Source organism: Crinia signifera, chromosome 5, assembly GCF_055691185.1.
Source record: "Crinia signifera chromosome 5, ASM5569118v1, whole genome shotgun sequence".
NCBI classification, from domain to species: domain Eukaryota; kingdom Metazoa; phylum Chordata; class Amphibia; order Anura; family Myobatrachidae; genus Crinia; species Crinia signifera.
In genome coordinates this window covers 94,215,597-94,232,957 of record NC_139221.1, presented here as the reverse complement: position 1 = coordinate 94,232,957, position 17,361 = coordinate 94,215,597, and the positions used below count along the sequence as shown (strand labels likewise).

Below are 17,361 nucleotides of genomic sequence, written 5' to 3'. Positions count from 1 at the left end.
CAAGGAATTTTGGCAGTTAAGGATGTGTTCGACCCGGGGGGACATTTGCTCTCATTTCAAGAGCTTTCAGCTAAATACTCTTTACCAAATAGGGACTTTTTTATGTATTTGCAAATCAGACATTTTATTCAGTCAAAAGGAAACCCAATGATAGACACTGAAAGACAAGACGTAATGCAGCAAGTGTTTGCTTTAAGCTCTACTGGGCCATTCCGAATTAAGTATATATATATGGCGATATACTACCAGTCACACCTGAAGCAGTATGGCAAGCAATGGGGCTTAAGTGGCAGGCAGACATTCCGGGAGTGGGTTCGGGAGATATATTACATAAACACATGGAAAAAACATTGAAGGTGTTGCAGTCGGCTATGCTGCAGGAGGTGCACATAAAGACGCTACATAGAGCATATATCTCACAAGCCCAGAGAAAGCACTTTGTCCCGGGAGAACTGGGGATATGTCTTAAATGTAAAAGCTCAAACGCAACGTTCTTCCACCATTTGTGGGAATGCGGGAGAGTCAGAAAATTTTGGGACAAGGTGATGATGTATATAAATAATATATGTGGGTTGCGCCTAGTTAAAGATCCGTTGGCTATGTTATGTGCGAATTTCTCACAATGGAATCTTCACGGCAGGAAAACAGAATTGTTTCCATTTCTCACCATGATAGTAACAGTTGCGAAGAAAGTAATCTTACGCAACTGGACTACCTCAGCATCCCCATTATTACATGATGTTAAGTCTACGCTAACGCAACTGTTGTATTTTGATAGAAAAGCCACTTTGCCGATGGTGGAGGAAGGAGTCAAGAAATTTCATGCTAAATGGGGGGTATACATAGCGTCAATGGAGGAAAATGAAAGGAAACACGTTATGAAGGTGTTTGAAGGCACAACCTGGTACCTGCTTAGATCACTAACAGATAGTTGAGGCGCACCGAGTCTTAGTTGTGGGTGGGCAAGGGAGGGGGGGGGGGTGGTGGGGGGGTAGTTAATGTTGTAGGGGTAGTTGATTGGTTGTTGAAATTCATAAGGAATAAGTTGTATTAGACATGTAATCAGGCGAATGTATGTAGAGACGAGGAAACTAAAGGGTTACTTTGTTGAACACACCTCTAAATAAGAAAGAGGGGTCAAATATTGAGAAGGGAAAGTGGTGCAATAGGAAAAGTGGGTTCTCAGGGATTGAAGAAAGGAAATGTTATACATCTGACATGAATACACCCATGGAAAGAAATACCAATTATGCACAGTTTTCATAGGGTAATGTACTTTATTTGCTGAATGTTTTAATACAAGAGATTGATGTTTAGTTATGTACAACTACTATTACATGCAAAACTTTAATAAAAACGTTTTGAAAAAAAAAAAAAAAATGTGTTGTACATTTTGGAATAAAATGTGATGCCTCACCCGATGTGTTTCGTCCCCTATGGGTTTAGCTTTTAATTCGTTAGCATATATACTGATAAGGTAGTTCTATGGCTGCAAAAGTTATAGGTGTATGAGGGCTTGATTCCTCATGGAAGTTTTAGAATAATTAGTATTCCAATTAATTCCCTTAAGAAGGGTCCCACAAGAAAACGGCTTCAACGGGCCCAAATAAAGTTACCTGCTAAAGTGGTTCAATAGCATGCAAAAATTCTATAGGCGGCCAATTGGTCACCAATTATCTCACAGCCAGGAGGACTGTATGGTATGTCACTTTCAGCAAGAATCTGGCTGAATTCAGTAGACTGCACCTCATATCAGTCATACTGTCCAAATTTCAATTGTGAGATTGTGGGGCTTTCAGAAATACTTAGGTGCATCAGATTTCTGAATCTAAAGGGCACATACTGTAAGCAGCCAAAATGAATCATAAACTTGTCTAGGTGTACAGTGATAATGTCATGTCACGGAAACAGGTTTGGGACTAGTGCTTTGGATAATGGCAGGAAAAATGTTCAAGAAGAGCAGTGATCTGGCTGGCCAAGAACATCAACCACAAAATGCTACTTGTGTCGCATAAAGGTTCAGGATGACAGACGCATTTGACTTAGTAATATTGCTGAAGAAATAGGTGATTCAAAGCCATCATGTCCTGTCTCAGGTGCATGACCCTGGTTTGTCTTATGACATAATAGATGCCGTAGTGTATCCTAGGAACAAAGGAATAAACAAGTATGGGAAGCATGCGGATGCATAATCTGTACCATGGCTACACTACTGATTATATATGCCGTATACTGTATGTACGAGCTGATTAACTGTACACAAAAGATTTCTAACTTGGTCCATTGCAAAGACTTGTAATAGAAATAGTTTTGGCACTGGTGACCAGTCCATGTCCATATTGAGCTCCAGGATGGGCTTGTCTGTCTGTTCCCACAGGAGGATCAGAAGCAGAACCCACATGCTTTTTTAACAGGGGGATTTCTGTGTCACCTTGCATTTTCCCACAATGGCATTGTTCTGGGGTATAGATCTTGTTCTCTCTTTGGCATATACTTTAAACCCAAAGACCCATCTGATGATTCAGTTGCTGTTATGTCAGGTTGGACTTTAAGATCACCTCCTAGAATAACAGGAAGTCACGTCCCAAGGTGAGTAGGTATGGGAGCTTATGAGCTCTCACCACCACAGTACATACAATCTGACCTTGAGAGTGTTCCCCCAGTAACCCATGAATACAAAGAACCTTCACTTTGTGCAGTTGGGGCACTGGCTCCACTGAGATCAAACAATCAAAATAAAGTGAGTTTGCTGCTGTATCCACCAGTGCCAGGTCATTATTCAGTTTACCCAGGATTGTTATCTGAAATAAGCTATTGCCGTTCTGTTGCACACTCATGGTAGAGTAGCCTCAGTATAGTGGCACTGCATTATGTGCTAAGTAGCAATCCACATACTCCTGCAGTGTCAGGCAATTAACCCAAACACGTGCGGGTTCCTGATATTCAAAACATATTAGCTTAGCCCGCTCATTTAGCATGAATATTTGCACAGATTAGCCTAAATGTTTCCAGACCAATGCCAGTTTTTGTCTTGTCACAAAGCCAGAAGGCTTACCGATTTGCAGCAATGCCCCTGAATTTCTCAACATGGCAAGGTCTCCCTATGTGACACCACTGATAAGGGCTATAACATGTCAATTGTTATATTTATTTACAAGGTTTAAAATTCTTAGTGTAATCTTGAATGAAAAAAAAAATTCTGCTAAAGAACACACCTGCAAGGGGTATACATTCATATTTCAGGCAAAACATTTAAGTTTACAATCTGGCATCATGGATTCCCAAGTTGGACAGATCTTTGCTTGCTTTTGCCTTATGTGAAATGTGCTGAAAGTGTATGGCAACTAAGCAGCAACACAGGGGAATTCTTAAATCTGTATCAAACTTTAATGTTATTCATATAATCTAATGGAGCCTCCTTTAACATGGTCACAAAATATCAAGGCTTATCACAACAGTTTTGCTCTGACTAAGCACACTGGATTATTTTGATGACCGAGTTAGTACTTTATTGGCCAAGTTTTGCCCTTAGCATGGCTTGAATTCTTCTAAGCATGTATTCTACTGCTGATAAGTTTCATTGATGATATTAGCTCAATATGATGATCTGCCTCTCAGTAATGTTGCCTCCACCAGCCTGAGGAGTGATGACAATGTTTTTGTGCTGTTGTCTCCACAACACCACATGATTGAAACATGTACAGTATGGTATAAAAAAAGGTAGCAGTGCTTATACTAATGAAAAGGTCTTAGTTAAAACAATTGGACTGATTTTACAGTTACTTTGATACAGCCGTTTGATCCCCACATCGTTCCTGAATTATCTTGGCCAATCTACATCTGAACCCGAACCAGCTGGAGAAGGTTTCTAGCATCAATGCTTGTACCCCAGCCATCGGAGTTCACCAATGGTACCATCTACACCACAAAGCTATCCTCCATGGTGGACTGTATTTTATCAGGACCAGCCTAATACAGCAACAGGAGGCAAATAGTAGTGTGGGACTGCAAAGCCATTTATTGTGGACGGTAAATACCCTCTTTAATACATATCAGGCACCTACCATCAGGTGCATAACAGAAAAGGTCAGCACCTTTACACCAGGAACTGTATGGGATTTTGTGTTTGACACATGCGCAATACACATGCGCAATACAGTGCGCAATACATTACACACTAATGGTCAATGTTATATGTGTTTTAATAAATTGTATTATTTTATGTGAAATCAGTCCAATTGTTTTATACAATCGACAATTGGTAAGCGCTGCTACCATTTTCTTTTTTTTGCAAGTCTTTCTGGGACTGACGTTCCCACCTACAGTAGCTGCTGGTGAAGCAGCTTCTGTCAATGTGACACTAGTACCCTCTAGGGCAGGCATGTCCAAACTGTGGCCCTCCAGCTGTTGTGAAAATACACATCCCAGTATGACTTGCCATAGCTTTGGCATCCTCTAATAGCAAAACTGTGGCAAGGCATGATGGGATTTGTAGTTTCACAACAGCTGGATGGCCATAGTTTGGACATTTCACCCTGTTCACAGCAGATAACAATAGTTTATAAACAGGCCTTTTGCTTCTTTCATGTAGGCACTAGCACAAGTCATGCTACTTTTTACATCATATGGTGACAGAATAAACTGATTTATCATATGTATTTGAATTTTTCTAACTTCATTCTTAATCAATCATGCTGCCTAAGAAAACAATATGCAGTATGTATGTTTTGTTTATTGTACATATGTGCTTAATTATCCATCAAGTACATAACAAGTGCACAGCCAAGTCATAGTCTTTGCACCCCTCATTGCTATATTGACATCTATACAGTAGCTGCAGATTTGCTGTTAATCTTGAAACTGTACATGATAAAAACTGTAAATCAAATTGAAGCTTTCCATTTTATATCTGTTGCTTCGTTAATTTAGAAATTAAAATTTTTCATCTAAAATATTTTTATTTAGTTTTATTTATGAAGTAAATAAATCATGAGAGTTTGTGTATTTTTAATAATGTGTTGCCCTGCTAAAATACTACTAGAAAATACAAAATGTATTCAATTAAATGTAAAATCACATTGTTGACATTCCAGCACCTCTGGCAGCTGAATAATTCAAGTACATGCGGGAAACTACTTTCTAATCGCACCTTCTATATATAATGTACTCATCTCCCCTCCTAGTAGCACTCATGAACCTAAATTAAGCGAGGTAACAACCTAACCCACCAAACCTCTTCCATCAGACAATGACTTTTTGAACTGTCACTGTTGTGCCTGCAAATCAATGTATTTGCAAAAAAAATAGGGCAATCTACTTATGTACAATTGTAAACAAATTATTTTAAAATTTTGAAAGATGTTTTACTTATTGACTATACTAATTCAAAGAGGGATATGATCAGTTGGTTAGAATAAGTTACTCAAATTATTACATGTTCATACTTTATTTATATTAACATAAATATTTTTATATGTGAAGTTATAACATATAGCTATAAGAGACTCTGGGGTAGATTTAATAAGCGTAAATCAGGGGAAAATGCGCTATCCCTGTGCATTATGGCAGGGGATAGCACTTCCCCTGATCTATGACACCTGCGATGCAGGTACTACAGTATATCAGCGGCAGGTTTGGGGGAGGAGGCTTAGCGCAAGTATTATATTTTATACTGTGTGCCTGCCTCCTACCTATTGTATGAACGGTCAACATTGCTATTGACTTTAACAGCTGCAGGTGGCAATGTCTGATGCCCACAGCAGGGACAGCGCTGTCCCTGCTGCTGGCTCTGAGCTGCGCTGGAGATCTTGCGTGAGTAGCAAGATCCCGCACATGCTCAGTCCAGCCGGCCAGGGGGGAGGAGACAGCGCATCTCCAGGAGGGGCCATCGCCTGAGGGGGGGATTTGTGCTCCCCCACTTCAGTGGGCAAGATGTTTATACATCTTGTCGGTTTCCCTCCTGCTTCGCCTCACTAATGAGGCGAAGCAGGAAGTGTTATAGCGGCACGATAAGAGATGCTATAATAAATCTACCCCTCTACACCACTTAAATTATAGCTTTACCAACAATCAGGACAAGGAAATGCAATAAATACAAAGAGCATGAATTTATAAGTATCTTAAGGACCTGTCTATGTGGTAAATAGGATGTCATTATCTTTTGCATCATATTATAAGCTATATACTGTACACTAAAGTGACATTTTTGACCAAAAGCTTTTTATTGTTTCAAAAGGTTTCACCTTTCAGAAGCTGCAGATACAACTTTAAATAACTCAAAGACAGGCCCCACACAAATAATGCTGCTTAACGCTGTTCCATAGCTGCCCATAAATACCAACAGCATGTCACTTTTGGAGCACTGCAAGTGACCACTCAGTCCCTGGTCTGCACATTTGCAGGTAAAAGAACACAAATATCAGAGGTCTACTGTATGTAATGGAATGTGTACACTTAAATAGCTGAATCTATTACTAATGGTAGAGTTATGGAAAGAAAAGTTATGTATATCATCTAAATCAGGCATGTCCAAACTGTGGCCCTCCAGCTGCTGTGAAACTACACATCCCAGCATGCCTTGCCATTGTTTTAGCATTCCCTAAAAGTAAAACTGTGACAAGGCATGATGGGACTTGTAATTTCACAACAGCTGGAGGACCATAGTTTTTACATGCCTGGTCTAAATTGTGTTAGATTGAGTCTCAACAACAATTTACCAGATTCAATACTAATATATAGGTCATATGCAATCTTTATGAGTTTCAAATGATATGTGATGAATTCACTATAGCGGTGTACACACTGGAGGACACTTTAAACTATTTAGCCGATTCTGATGGGTCAGACAATATCTAAATATTGTCCAGTGTGTATGCACAATGTCACTTACAATGCCATCTGCCATTGCCTGTACATGCAGTATGACAAAGGATATCACTAGTGAGCTACATGTTATGGAATGCAACATGGACCCTGCTCTCCCCCATCGAGTACTGTAGCTAAGGAGGTGGTTGGATACACACATCATTAAGTATGTATCCAGATGTTCTCCTTTTCTTTTTTATAAACAAAGTACATTTATTCACATATATGTTACTAGTATCCAAGTACAATTTGTTTGGAAATATTAGCTTTAACCATGCATATAATGTCTATCTACGATTATATTTCATAAAATAGAATGGTGATAGATTAACATCAATGTGTCTATCGATGTAATTTGTAAAATATTAATTTCCTCTGTGCAGTATCACTTTACAAAATATATTAGACATTGATTTAAAAATGTTTTATTATTTTATGTTCACTTTTTTTTGTAACCCTCTTTTCCATTTTCCAGTTAGTAAAGAGTTGACACAATCATTTTTAAATTAGTTTTGAAAACTCACAATACATTTTTGACATGTATTTTGCCCAAATGAATCTATTTTTGATTATCTACATTTTTTTTTTTTTAAGATTTTGAAAACATTTTTATCACACTTTCCGTTCCTATTTAGTTAGTAAAGATGTAATTATTTTCTTTATGAAATATATATATAGAGATATTATAATACAAAGAATAAATATAAACAAATACTGTATGAAATTCCTAACTCATTGTTCATTTGCATAAAGATATATTTTTATAGTAACATAATCAGCATCTGCTCCATACTGTTTCTATTATGTGCACATTATATTTTACATTTACTAAACAAAATTTTTGAATCATATTATTCCTGTTTTTGCAAATGTTAATGACATGCAAAATATTTTAAACATTTATATATATATATATATATATATATATATATATATATATATATATATATATATTTTTTTTTTTATTTATAGGCTTTACTTTGTTAGATTTATCTATGGTTATTCTATGTATTAATCTAGTGTAATGCATGTTAATCTTTGATGGTTAGTGGTATTCTAGAAGAGCTTTTAAGTTCACCCTAGATTTCTTGATCATGGGTATGGATGTCTGAAAATATTAATTTTGGCACATTTGCATTTTATTAGCTAATATTGCATTTTATTAATCCAAGTACATTCAATGCTCCATAAATCAAAAGTTATATAATAAATAGATGTTCATACTATTGTTGTCAGTGAGATACATGATATATGAACCACCTATTTTCGATGCCCCTCAATTACCATTCAGTTCTCTGTTCTCTAACAAAGTGATCCAAATACAGATAAAGAAAGATAGGTCATTTCTATTTACAGTATGGATTTAACAGCATGTGTGTATGGTACTTACTTTCCCCACATACAGAGGATCAGTTCCTGTGTATTCTTCCAGTACAAAGAACTGGTTCCACACCCAGCTCCGCTTTGTTCTTGATTTCCCGGACTGAATGTAAGGCTTGGATGTAGACATTGAAAGCTCAGCTTGGCTTATTCCAGAAAGACCAAATAAAATAGCTATAAGCTGAAGATAATGACACATTTCATGTTTGCCCATCTTCATTTTTCTGACTTTAAATAAAAGTATTAAACAGTTCCCAAATGTCTTCGTACAAAATCCAATACTGTTCCAGACAGAGTTTTAGTGTCGAAGGTGGAAACTTACTTGAAGTATATATCCACAGAGAAATACTTAAATGCCTAAGGGAAAAAAAAGAAAAAGGAAAGGGAGCTTGGTCAAAATAAAGTTATTCCACTTTCTCTGTATATAGCACAAGTAAATATAAAACATCTAGGTTCTGGTACAATTTCTCATCATACTGTAGATGAATATAGACAGGTCAGTAATAAGAATAGTGAACCTCAAAAGTTACAGATAGACACTTGTTGCAAAATATAAAATAAAATTACAGCTAACCAATTAAACTCCATTCAAAAGCTGCATGCCAGTTTCCAGTAGAACATTAAATGGATTAATACTGTAGCTTTTAGAAACAAAAAAATTAAAATCCCAGAGGGGTCATTTCTGAGTCACATTCTACTAATGCTAATAAAAGCCTCTCCACTGCTGCATTATTTAATTATTATTTATTAACAGTTTCTTACATAGCACATACATATTCTGCAGCACTTTACACAGTATAGTTGAACATTCACATCAGTCCCTGCTCCGGTGGAGCTTACAATCTATTTTCCCTACCACATGTACATGCACACACATGGACATTATAGGGTTAATTTTGTTGGAAGACAAATAATCTACCAGTATATTTTTGGATTGTGGGTGGAAACCGGCATACCCAGAGTAAACCCACTCAAACACAGGGAGAATATACAAACTCTGCACAGTTAGGACCATGGTGGGTATCGAACCCATGGCCTCAGTGCTGTGAGGCAGTAATGCTAACTATTACATCTTTTGTGATGCCCAATGATGCATAATGTCCATCTGAACATTCAAATACTGAGACACACATTTTGTAACACACAGGATTTTAGTATTTACAGTGTTTTTGCTTGATATTTATTAATTTGGACATTAGAATCTTAAATAAATAAATATTCTTGAACAATGATGAATGCTTTAAATGACAGTATTCTGTGCTAACATGAAACACTGATGTAGTCTATTTGCAGTGAAGTATGTATACTTCATACAGTTAATGGATGGCTAACCCAATAACCATGGTATCAGGGTAGTGGATAAGTGGAATAGCCTTCTATCAGAGGTGGTAAAGGCAAATACAGTAGAGCAATTTAAACATGCTTGGGATATGCATATTGATATCTTTACGAAGAAATAAGGATCAAATAGGGTTTGAGGTAACATGTTTTAAAAAGGAGCAGAATATACGGGCCAAGTTTTTCTTATCTATCTTTAAATTCTGTTTCTATGAAATGCCACTGTGCACATTGTACCACCAAAACTAGAGTTTAGAATTCACAGCAACAACACAACACATCTATGATAACACGCCGATACAATGTACCATATCCACGTGTCCTCTTAGCCACCTGCCTTTGCAAGCAACACCCAGTACATTTTTAAAACATTTCTGAGACTGTGCGGTTTCCATGTGTCTCAACTGTGACTCTGTGTGCTTGGACTTAGAATGCATGGGAGGGAGATGTGTGCACAGGAAACAAAATGCCCAACTGTGTCAGACATTGGCAGTATACCGAGTCTGGTATTTATTTCACATTGTTGCAGCCACTTGTTACACCACAAAGAAAACATACTTAATTACAGTTCTGGAAGCATTAAAGTGGGGAAGAAATTATAGCAGACATGTTAAGAACTGATTTGTAGTAGCTAACTACTTATTTTAAAACCAGTTATAAGATTACTTATTAGTATTACTATTGTATCTCTTTCATCACAGTATTTGAATTTCCACTAAAGCAACAAAATTGCATAATTACAATTACAGTTACAGTAACAGAGGAATAACATTAGTATAATACATGTGTTGATAAGTTCTATTGGTGCTTAGCATTAGGTAACATTGGAAGGTGAAATCATATTTAAGCAATTGCAATATGTTCAGTCTGAATATAGACTAAATATCATATTAAGACAATTCCACAACTTGATTAACAAAGTGTTTTTGCTTGATATTTATTCATTTTAACATTACAATCTTATGCTAAATAAATATTCCTTAATAATGCTGCATGCTTTAAATGACATAGTATTCTGTGCTAACACGAAACACTGATGTAGTGTATTTGCAGTGGAGTATGTATACTTCATACAGTATGTTACTGGATAGCTGACCCAATAACCATGGTATCACAAGGCATTGCAAATAATTAATTTAGCTGTTGTATGGATTTCCTTTACCAACCTTATTAATAATTTTGTGAGCTTTTATTGTATCAAGATGAAGAACATCTTACTGTCGAGATACACATTATGAGTGTAATTAAGTATAATTAAGTGCAAAAAGAGGTTCAGGGCACTGGAAAAAACATAATACCTAATTGTCAACTTGACCCATTTAATTTTTGCCCGATTTATCTTGAATTCAATTAATTAAGTGGTTTAAAGTTTTGTTTTATATCCCTTCATTACTTAAGACCAGATCAATACAGCCTGAAGATCAGTGGTAAGTTAATGATCAGACAACTATCTCAGAGATTACATGGGTCACTTTGGCATTTTATATCAAAGCTTCACATTTCAGATAAAAACTTTATTAGCTATTAAAGCTGTTTGGAATGAAGCTAAAATTAAACACTAATTAGGTAATGTATTTCTACTCTACTTGCAGATCCACAGGTGTATCAATTAGCTACATACAGTAGGTGACTTTTCATATTATCAATTAGGCATTATTGGACAAAACTATCCTATTTACTACCTATTACTACTTATACCACAGCTCCACAATTCTGTATTTAAAAAGAAAACTAAGGGGTAGATGTATTATATCCAGATGATACATGTGGGTATAAGTTTTCCTTCTTCCCTTCTTTACCGAGGCAAAGCAGGAAGACCCAGGGCTGAGATGTTATACATCTGGCAAATACTTCACAGACTCCCCATCAACCTAGTGCTGATGTGCTGTGTCTCTACACCATCCAGCTTCACTGGGCATGATTGAGATCTTGTGAGCCTTGCGAGATCTCACATGCAGCCCATAGCTGGCAGGTATCACAACCAGTGACAGTGCTGTCCCTGCTATGGTGTATGGGCAATAACACCTGTAGCTGTCAAAAACAATAGCTGCAGCTGTAGAAACGGTCAGCGCTACTGACCTTTCATCAGTGCCAGATTAAGCCTTCGGGGGGCCCGGGGCACTTTAGACAGCGGGGCCCCCTTGCACATTTCATTACTGGCCGCAAACTTCATGGGGGAATATTACACTGTCAAAACACAGAGTAAAGGCAGTATAAACTTGGTCAATGGGTAACTGCAGGGGATGTATATATATATATATATATATATATATATATATATATATATATATACATACATACATACACACACACACACACACACACACACACACACACACACACACACACACACACATATATATATATATACATACATACATACATACATACCACATGAAAAGCCTGTGTTTGTCCCTCTGCACCTTACTCTGTAGAAGACCTCACAGTCCCAGTGCTGCCTCTGATTAAAATCCCTCCCATGACTAGGCTGCTGCTGCTGCTGTTCTCCATGGGCCTGAGAAGCATGTAATGAGCTCCACCAATCAGAGCTCAGCACAAACATCTCAGCCTCTGCCCTCTTGTGCAAAGTGTCATGGGACTCAGTTAACTCCCAGTAATGCTCAGCACCATTAATCATTGTCACATTGGCAGATAGGTGAAGCTGCAGCACTACCCCCACTCCCATGCACAAAACCTTTATCAAAAAAAAAAAGAATGTTGTTTTTAAAAAAAATACATGCCAACCACAGGGGCCCCTAGCTAGAGGGGGGCCCAGGGGTACTGACCCCTTATGCCCCCATTATAATCTGTCCCTGTCTTTCATGCATTACCTCTTTCTCTCAGCATGCTATCATTGAAATAGCAGCACAGGGGCGTGTAGCGGAATCAGCATAAATAACATTGTTTGTTTATAATGGAAGTCTAACATGGAGATACTATTGGGAGAAATTTGACTACGTATATGGATATATCGTATAGGGGAAAAAATTAACTTAGCTTTATATGACCCATTTCAAATTATTTATTACAGTTCTTTCCACCTATTTCCCAGATGCAACAGCCCTATGTGACTTAATTAACTGATCTTCAAAGATGTCAGACAGGTTAAATAGAATAACTGAATTGCACATGCAAAGTGCATAAAGTCCCTGGTACTTTATCACCGGCCAATCAGCTCCTGACTGCTCCTTTTTAATCCCAGCCTGTAACTTAACAGTCAGGAGCTGATTGGCCAGTGATAAAGTAACAGGCAATTTATCAGTTCTCCTCCCTTTTCACTGCTTCATACATTTACCCCTCAGACACTATTGTTAGCACTGCAGCCCCACAATATTGGGCTTGTGGGTTCATTTGTGAAAATATAAATCTGCCTGAAAATCACAAAATTCCAAATAATTACATAAATGAATGGCTTTATCCTAAGTTAAAATAACATAAATTGCATCTCAAATACAGTAGGATTTATTTTCATTACAGGTGTTTTACATTATGCTGTTATTTTAATTGCATTCATTAACTATTCCTCTTTGTGCTTGAGTTTTTTTTTCTCTCCATTGTGCAAGTGTATTTATCGTATTTGCTAATTCTTACATATCAATCAAACTGCCAGGTCTCGTATTCCAGAAAGATTCTCCTCTGGCTCATTTCTCAAAACAATTTACATATTGCTGTATCTGCATATTTGTTATTGTTTGGTTATTATTGGATTGTTTCTTTACTACAAAAAATTGATATACACACAACAATGTCATACATTACCCTATTTATTTCATTATTTACACCCTCCAAAATAGCTTGAGTGCAGGATTTATCACGTAATTGGTCATGCCACATATGGAAAAGCTATTCAATTAAATAGTCTTCTTACTGTATGATAATCATATGAGTAATGTGCTTAAACACATTGATGCTCAGAGAACAGCCCTTTTCCTATACGTGTTTTAGCACGTTTTTCATACAAGGGATAGTGGGGGAGATTCTCTAAATAAGAAATGCGGTAAAAACCCCGTTATCGGGTTTTTACCGCATTTTGGGATGCTCTAAGCATCCCCCGCCGGGTTAACGCGGCGGGGGGCATCGCCAGAAAAATCTGGCGATGCCCCATAGAAGCCAATGGGCTTCTACCGCATCCCTCCGCCACCCCGCAACGACCCCCCGCCGCCCCGCACGGACCCCCGCCGCCCCGCATCGCCCCCTCCCCCCCTCACCTGTGTCCGGGCAGCACAGCTGTGCTGCCCGGACCTGTGACCTCCTCCCTGCACTGATCCTCTTCCGGGTGCAGGGAGGAGAGCCCGGCGCAGCAGCAGCAGCGCCGGGTGTGTGAGGGAGGGGGAGCCGCCGGGACCTGCTGGGACCCGGCGACTCTCACCGCAAAGGACAGCTCTTAACGCAAGAGCTGTCCTTTGCTATAATTATCGCATATGTTACAACATATGCGATAATTATAATTGCGAAGAAAGGCGAAGGGGGGCGGAGATTCTTAGAGAATCTCCCCCTTAGAGTTGTCATTGATATACAGGAGGAATGGATTCTATTTTTTAAATAAATATGTTAGAGAATGTACAATATATTTTGAAAGCAAAACAAATAGTTTTGAACTTGTTAAGTGCTGTGTAACTGAAATAAATTGGGTATATTTTCTTAGGAGACTCTTCCACATATGGATAAAAACATAATATATTTGCATGTAGCTTTTTTGCCCTAGATGTACAATTTTCATTTATTTATTCTTGAATTGCTACCCAGATTGAAAGGTATTTCAAATGACGATAATTAATTTCCAGATCTTACATCAAATCCAATATTCTGAACTATTTTTCAAATCTACATCAACTGTCCCTTTGTGAACCTGCTATGTACTTCACAATTGTCATGTTATAAATGTAACTATGAATTTAATGTTCATATTGGTATGGAGGGCCAATGCTGTTTCTATGCTGTACCCAATAACACAAGTTTGGAGGAAAAGCCTGTTTACATGGTGCCCCAGATCCCCTGCATGACACCTAAGTGAGTAGCAGGTGTCATTTCTATGGTGGGTGTGGTGAGCCGCACACAAACAAAAACAGGAATGAGCAGGAGTGGTTAAAAGCAGTTAACCAGAGAATTATCATCATTTAGCATACTATGCAGCAGAAGTTCCTGTTCAGAAGAATAAGATCCCTATGGTACATATGTATCCTATTGCAGATGTTCAATAGAACCACTTGAACAACAAAAAATATGGAGTCTATTATTATTATTATTATTATTATTATTATTATTATGGCAATATTAAATAGGTACAAATAATTTACTGTATTTATTCATAGAATAATACAGATATTTTGTTTTTAGCATTCTTATAGTGATGTATAATATTTAAAAAAAAGCAGCTCCAGGCACCACGGGGTTTTCCATCCCCATCTCCGTTGATAGAAAGTATCTTTGCTGAAAAAGCTCCTTGAAAAAAGTCCACTTATATAGGACCGAAACGTCGGGGCATATCCTATAACTACCTGTGGTACTACCTACTGCCTACCTGACTGATTGAAAAAAATTGAATAAAACCTCACCATGTTTGGATTTTACGAATTGATCTGGACTTGTTATTAGGCGAGTGCCTGACATTCCACACCATAACAGGTGTGGATACGGATACACCCTGGATTATATATATATATATATATATATATATATATATATATATATATATATATATATATAATTACTACACAAATAAAGAGTGGACATATTATTGTTTTTCCTTTATATAACTCTAGTAAAAGGCTGTTCATAGTATTAATTTTCTTATAAATAGACGACTAAAGAAAATAATATATAGTTTTAGTAATATTCTATTAAAGTGGTATAGATTTTTTTCATTTTATTAATAGGGACATAGATTATTTTTAGTAAACGGATCATGTTGATGATGATCATTAATATACTAAAAGGGGAAAAGGTTCTGATATTAAACTTAAGGTTATTATTACAATACTTAAGGAGGTATACTTTGTTATTAGACTAAACAAGCATACACATTATTCCATGAGCCCCTGACATTACTTCCCCAATGTACACTCCACACCCTGTCCAACCCTACATACTGTATACTGTATGTAATGTATTAGAGAAGTATGAGCCATGGAACTCTATGGTGTTAGATTATTGGTTTCACTTGCAATTTTTTTTTTGTTATTTCATTGGGGTAAGAATTTATTTGTCTTTCTCAGATGAGGATGGAGGGACATGCAATATTTATGCTTATCAGAAGCTTGCTGTGCCTGGTTTTGTTTCTTCTTCATCATCACTGCTTGATACAACTTCACATGGAGGTTCTAGAAATTGTCTGTCTATTTTCATCTCATTTTTGTAATGTTGTCATCCGAATCCGCAAACTCAGATTGCTCTGCATTTCACACAAAAGAAAATGTTTTACATAACTTTTCGTATTATTCCATATAGGATGAGGAAGAGGAGGAAACATCAATAACACTTCATCGTTATTGATACTTCAGTAACTGTGATCTTCTTTTATGCAATGTACTGTAGTTAGGAACAGGAGATTGTTTGTTAAAACTTGGCATTTATCTTGTGCAAAATTTAAGATCCCATAAAGAAATAATATTATTTAAGACCCAAAGAGTAAAATACATATATTGTTTTTTTTTTTTTTTTGCATTTGAAAAGTATTGTTGGTGCTATTTGTTTGGGGTTTTATTGACCTCTGATAAAAGACTGTCCCAGAAAAGGTTTATAAAGTGATTAAAAGATCTGTAAAGCTTGGTAAGAGGGTTTTTTTCAGTCCCTATCTGCTGCAGTTTCCTCTTATTAATATGTGTAGATAATATAAAATGCAGACAATACTGTAAAAAAATTCTGAAGGTTGCACTACCTAGTGGGCAAATCTTGTTTAAATGCCAGGAGTACAAGAAAAGGTAAGATGGCATGAGAACACAAAACTGGACAAAAATGGCAACTTTTTGTCCAGTTTGTGTGGTATCGGGAATGGCTAACTGCAACTTGGAGAGGTGGCCAATGGTTTATTATTAGTATGCTTGTGACTCAGCCCTTTTTCAGTTATGTCAGAATATCACATGTTTTAGGGTGGTGTCAGGACAAGATGTGGTATTGCCTTGCTATAAACCAAGACCATATAGTCATAAAATTTGATCATACTGTATGTATGGAAATTTAAACTGTAAACTCATGTAAGGCAGATACTGTGAATGACAAATATTCTCTGTATATTGTTGCCTAAAATACAGTAATGATTGAGTTCAAAAACTTCACTTATTTAATAAGAGTTTACATATATTCATACTGTACATAAGATAAGATAACAGCAGTGAATAGACCCGATAGCTGCAGAACTTTCAACACTGTGTCCCCAAATGTGCGCACCAGACTTGCAGTCTGTCTTGCCAATTCGGGGATATCGGTCTGTGGTATGCTTATGATTGATAGGTCCAAAAAGTTCCCAATAGTTCCCAATAGGGATGAGATTGAGTCTTAATGCATAGTTGCGTCGCACTGGTCGCTGTTGGCATTGTGTGGGCTGCGTTCACCTCTCTGCCTGGGATCCCTCTTGCCTCGCCTCACACTCACAGCCTCCTACTTACCTGTCCTCACCGCTGGTCCATCCTGCTGGCAGCGTCTGGTTCACCCCTCTGTAATCCAAAGATTGCACGCTGTGTCTCCACACGTGTGCAGCACGCAGGCGACCTTGGACAAACAGAATCTGGCACACCTTACACTGCACCATCCACCCCTGTTCCGAAAACCACACTTGACCAA

The 17,361-nt window shown here is 37.4% G+C and overlaps 1 protein-coding gene across 2 annotated transcripts in view; it reads right to left on the bottom strand.

Annotated features, from left to right (window-relative positions):
• CDH7 (cadherin 7) overlaps positions 1 to 17,361 on the bottom strand; it is a 205,546-nt gene that overhangs the window by 176,076 nt on the left and 12,109 nt on the right. For both annotated transcript variants that reach the window (XM_083187709.1, XM_083187710.1), the window contains exon 2: positions 8,255 to 8,601. In XM_083187709.1, the coding sequence (XP_083043835.1) occupies positions 8,255 to 8,464 (210 nt within the window). In that variant the 5' untranslated portion in view covers positions 8,465 to 8,601. The remainder of the gene's footprint in view (positions 1 to 8,254; positions 8,602 to 17,361) is intronic.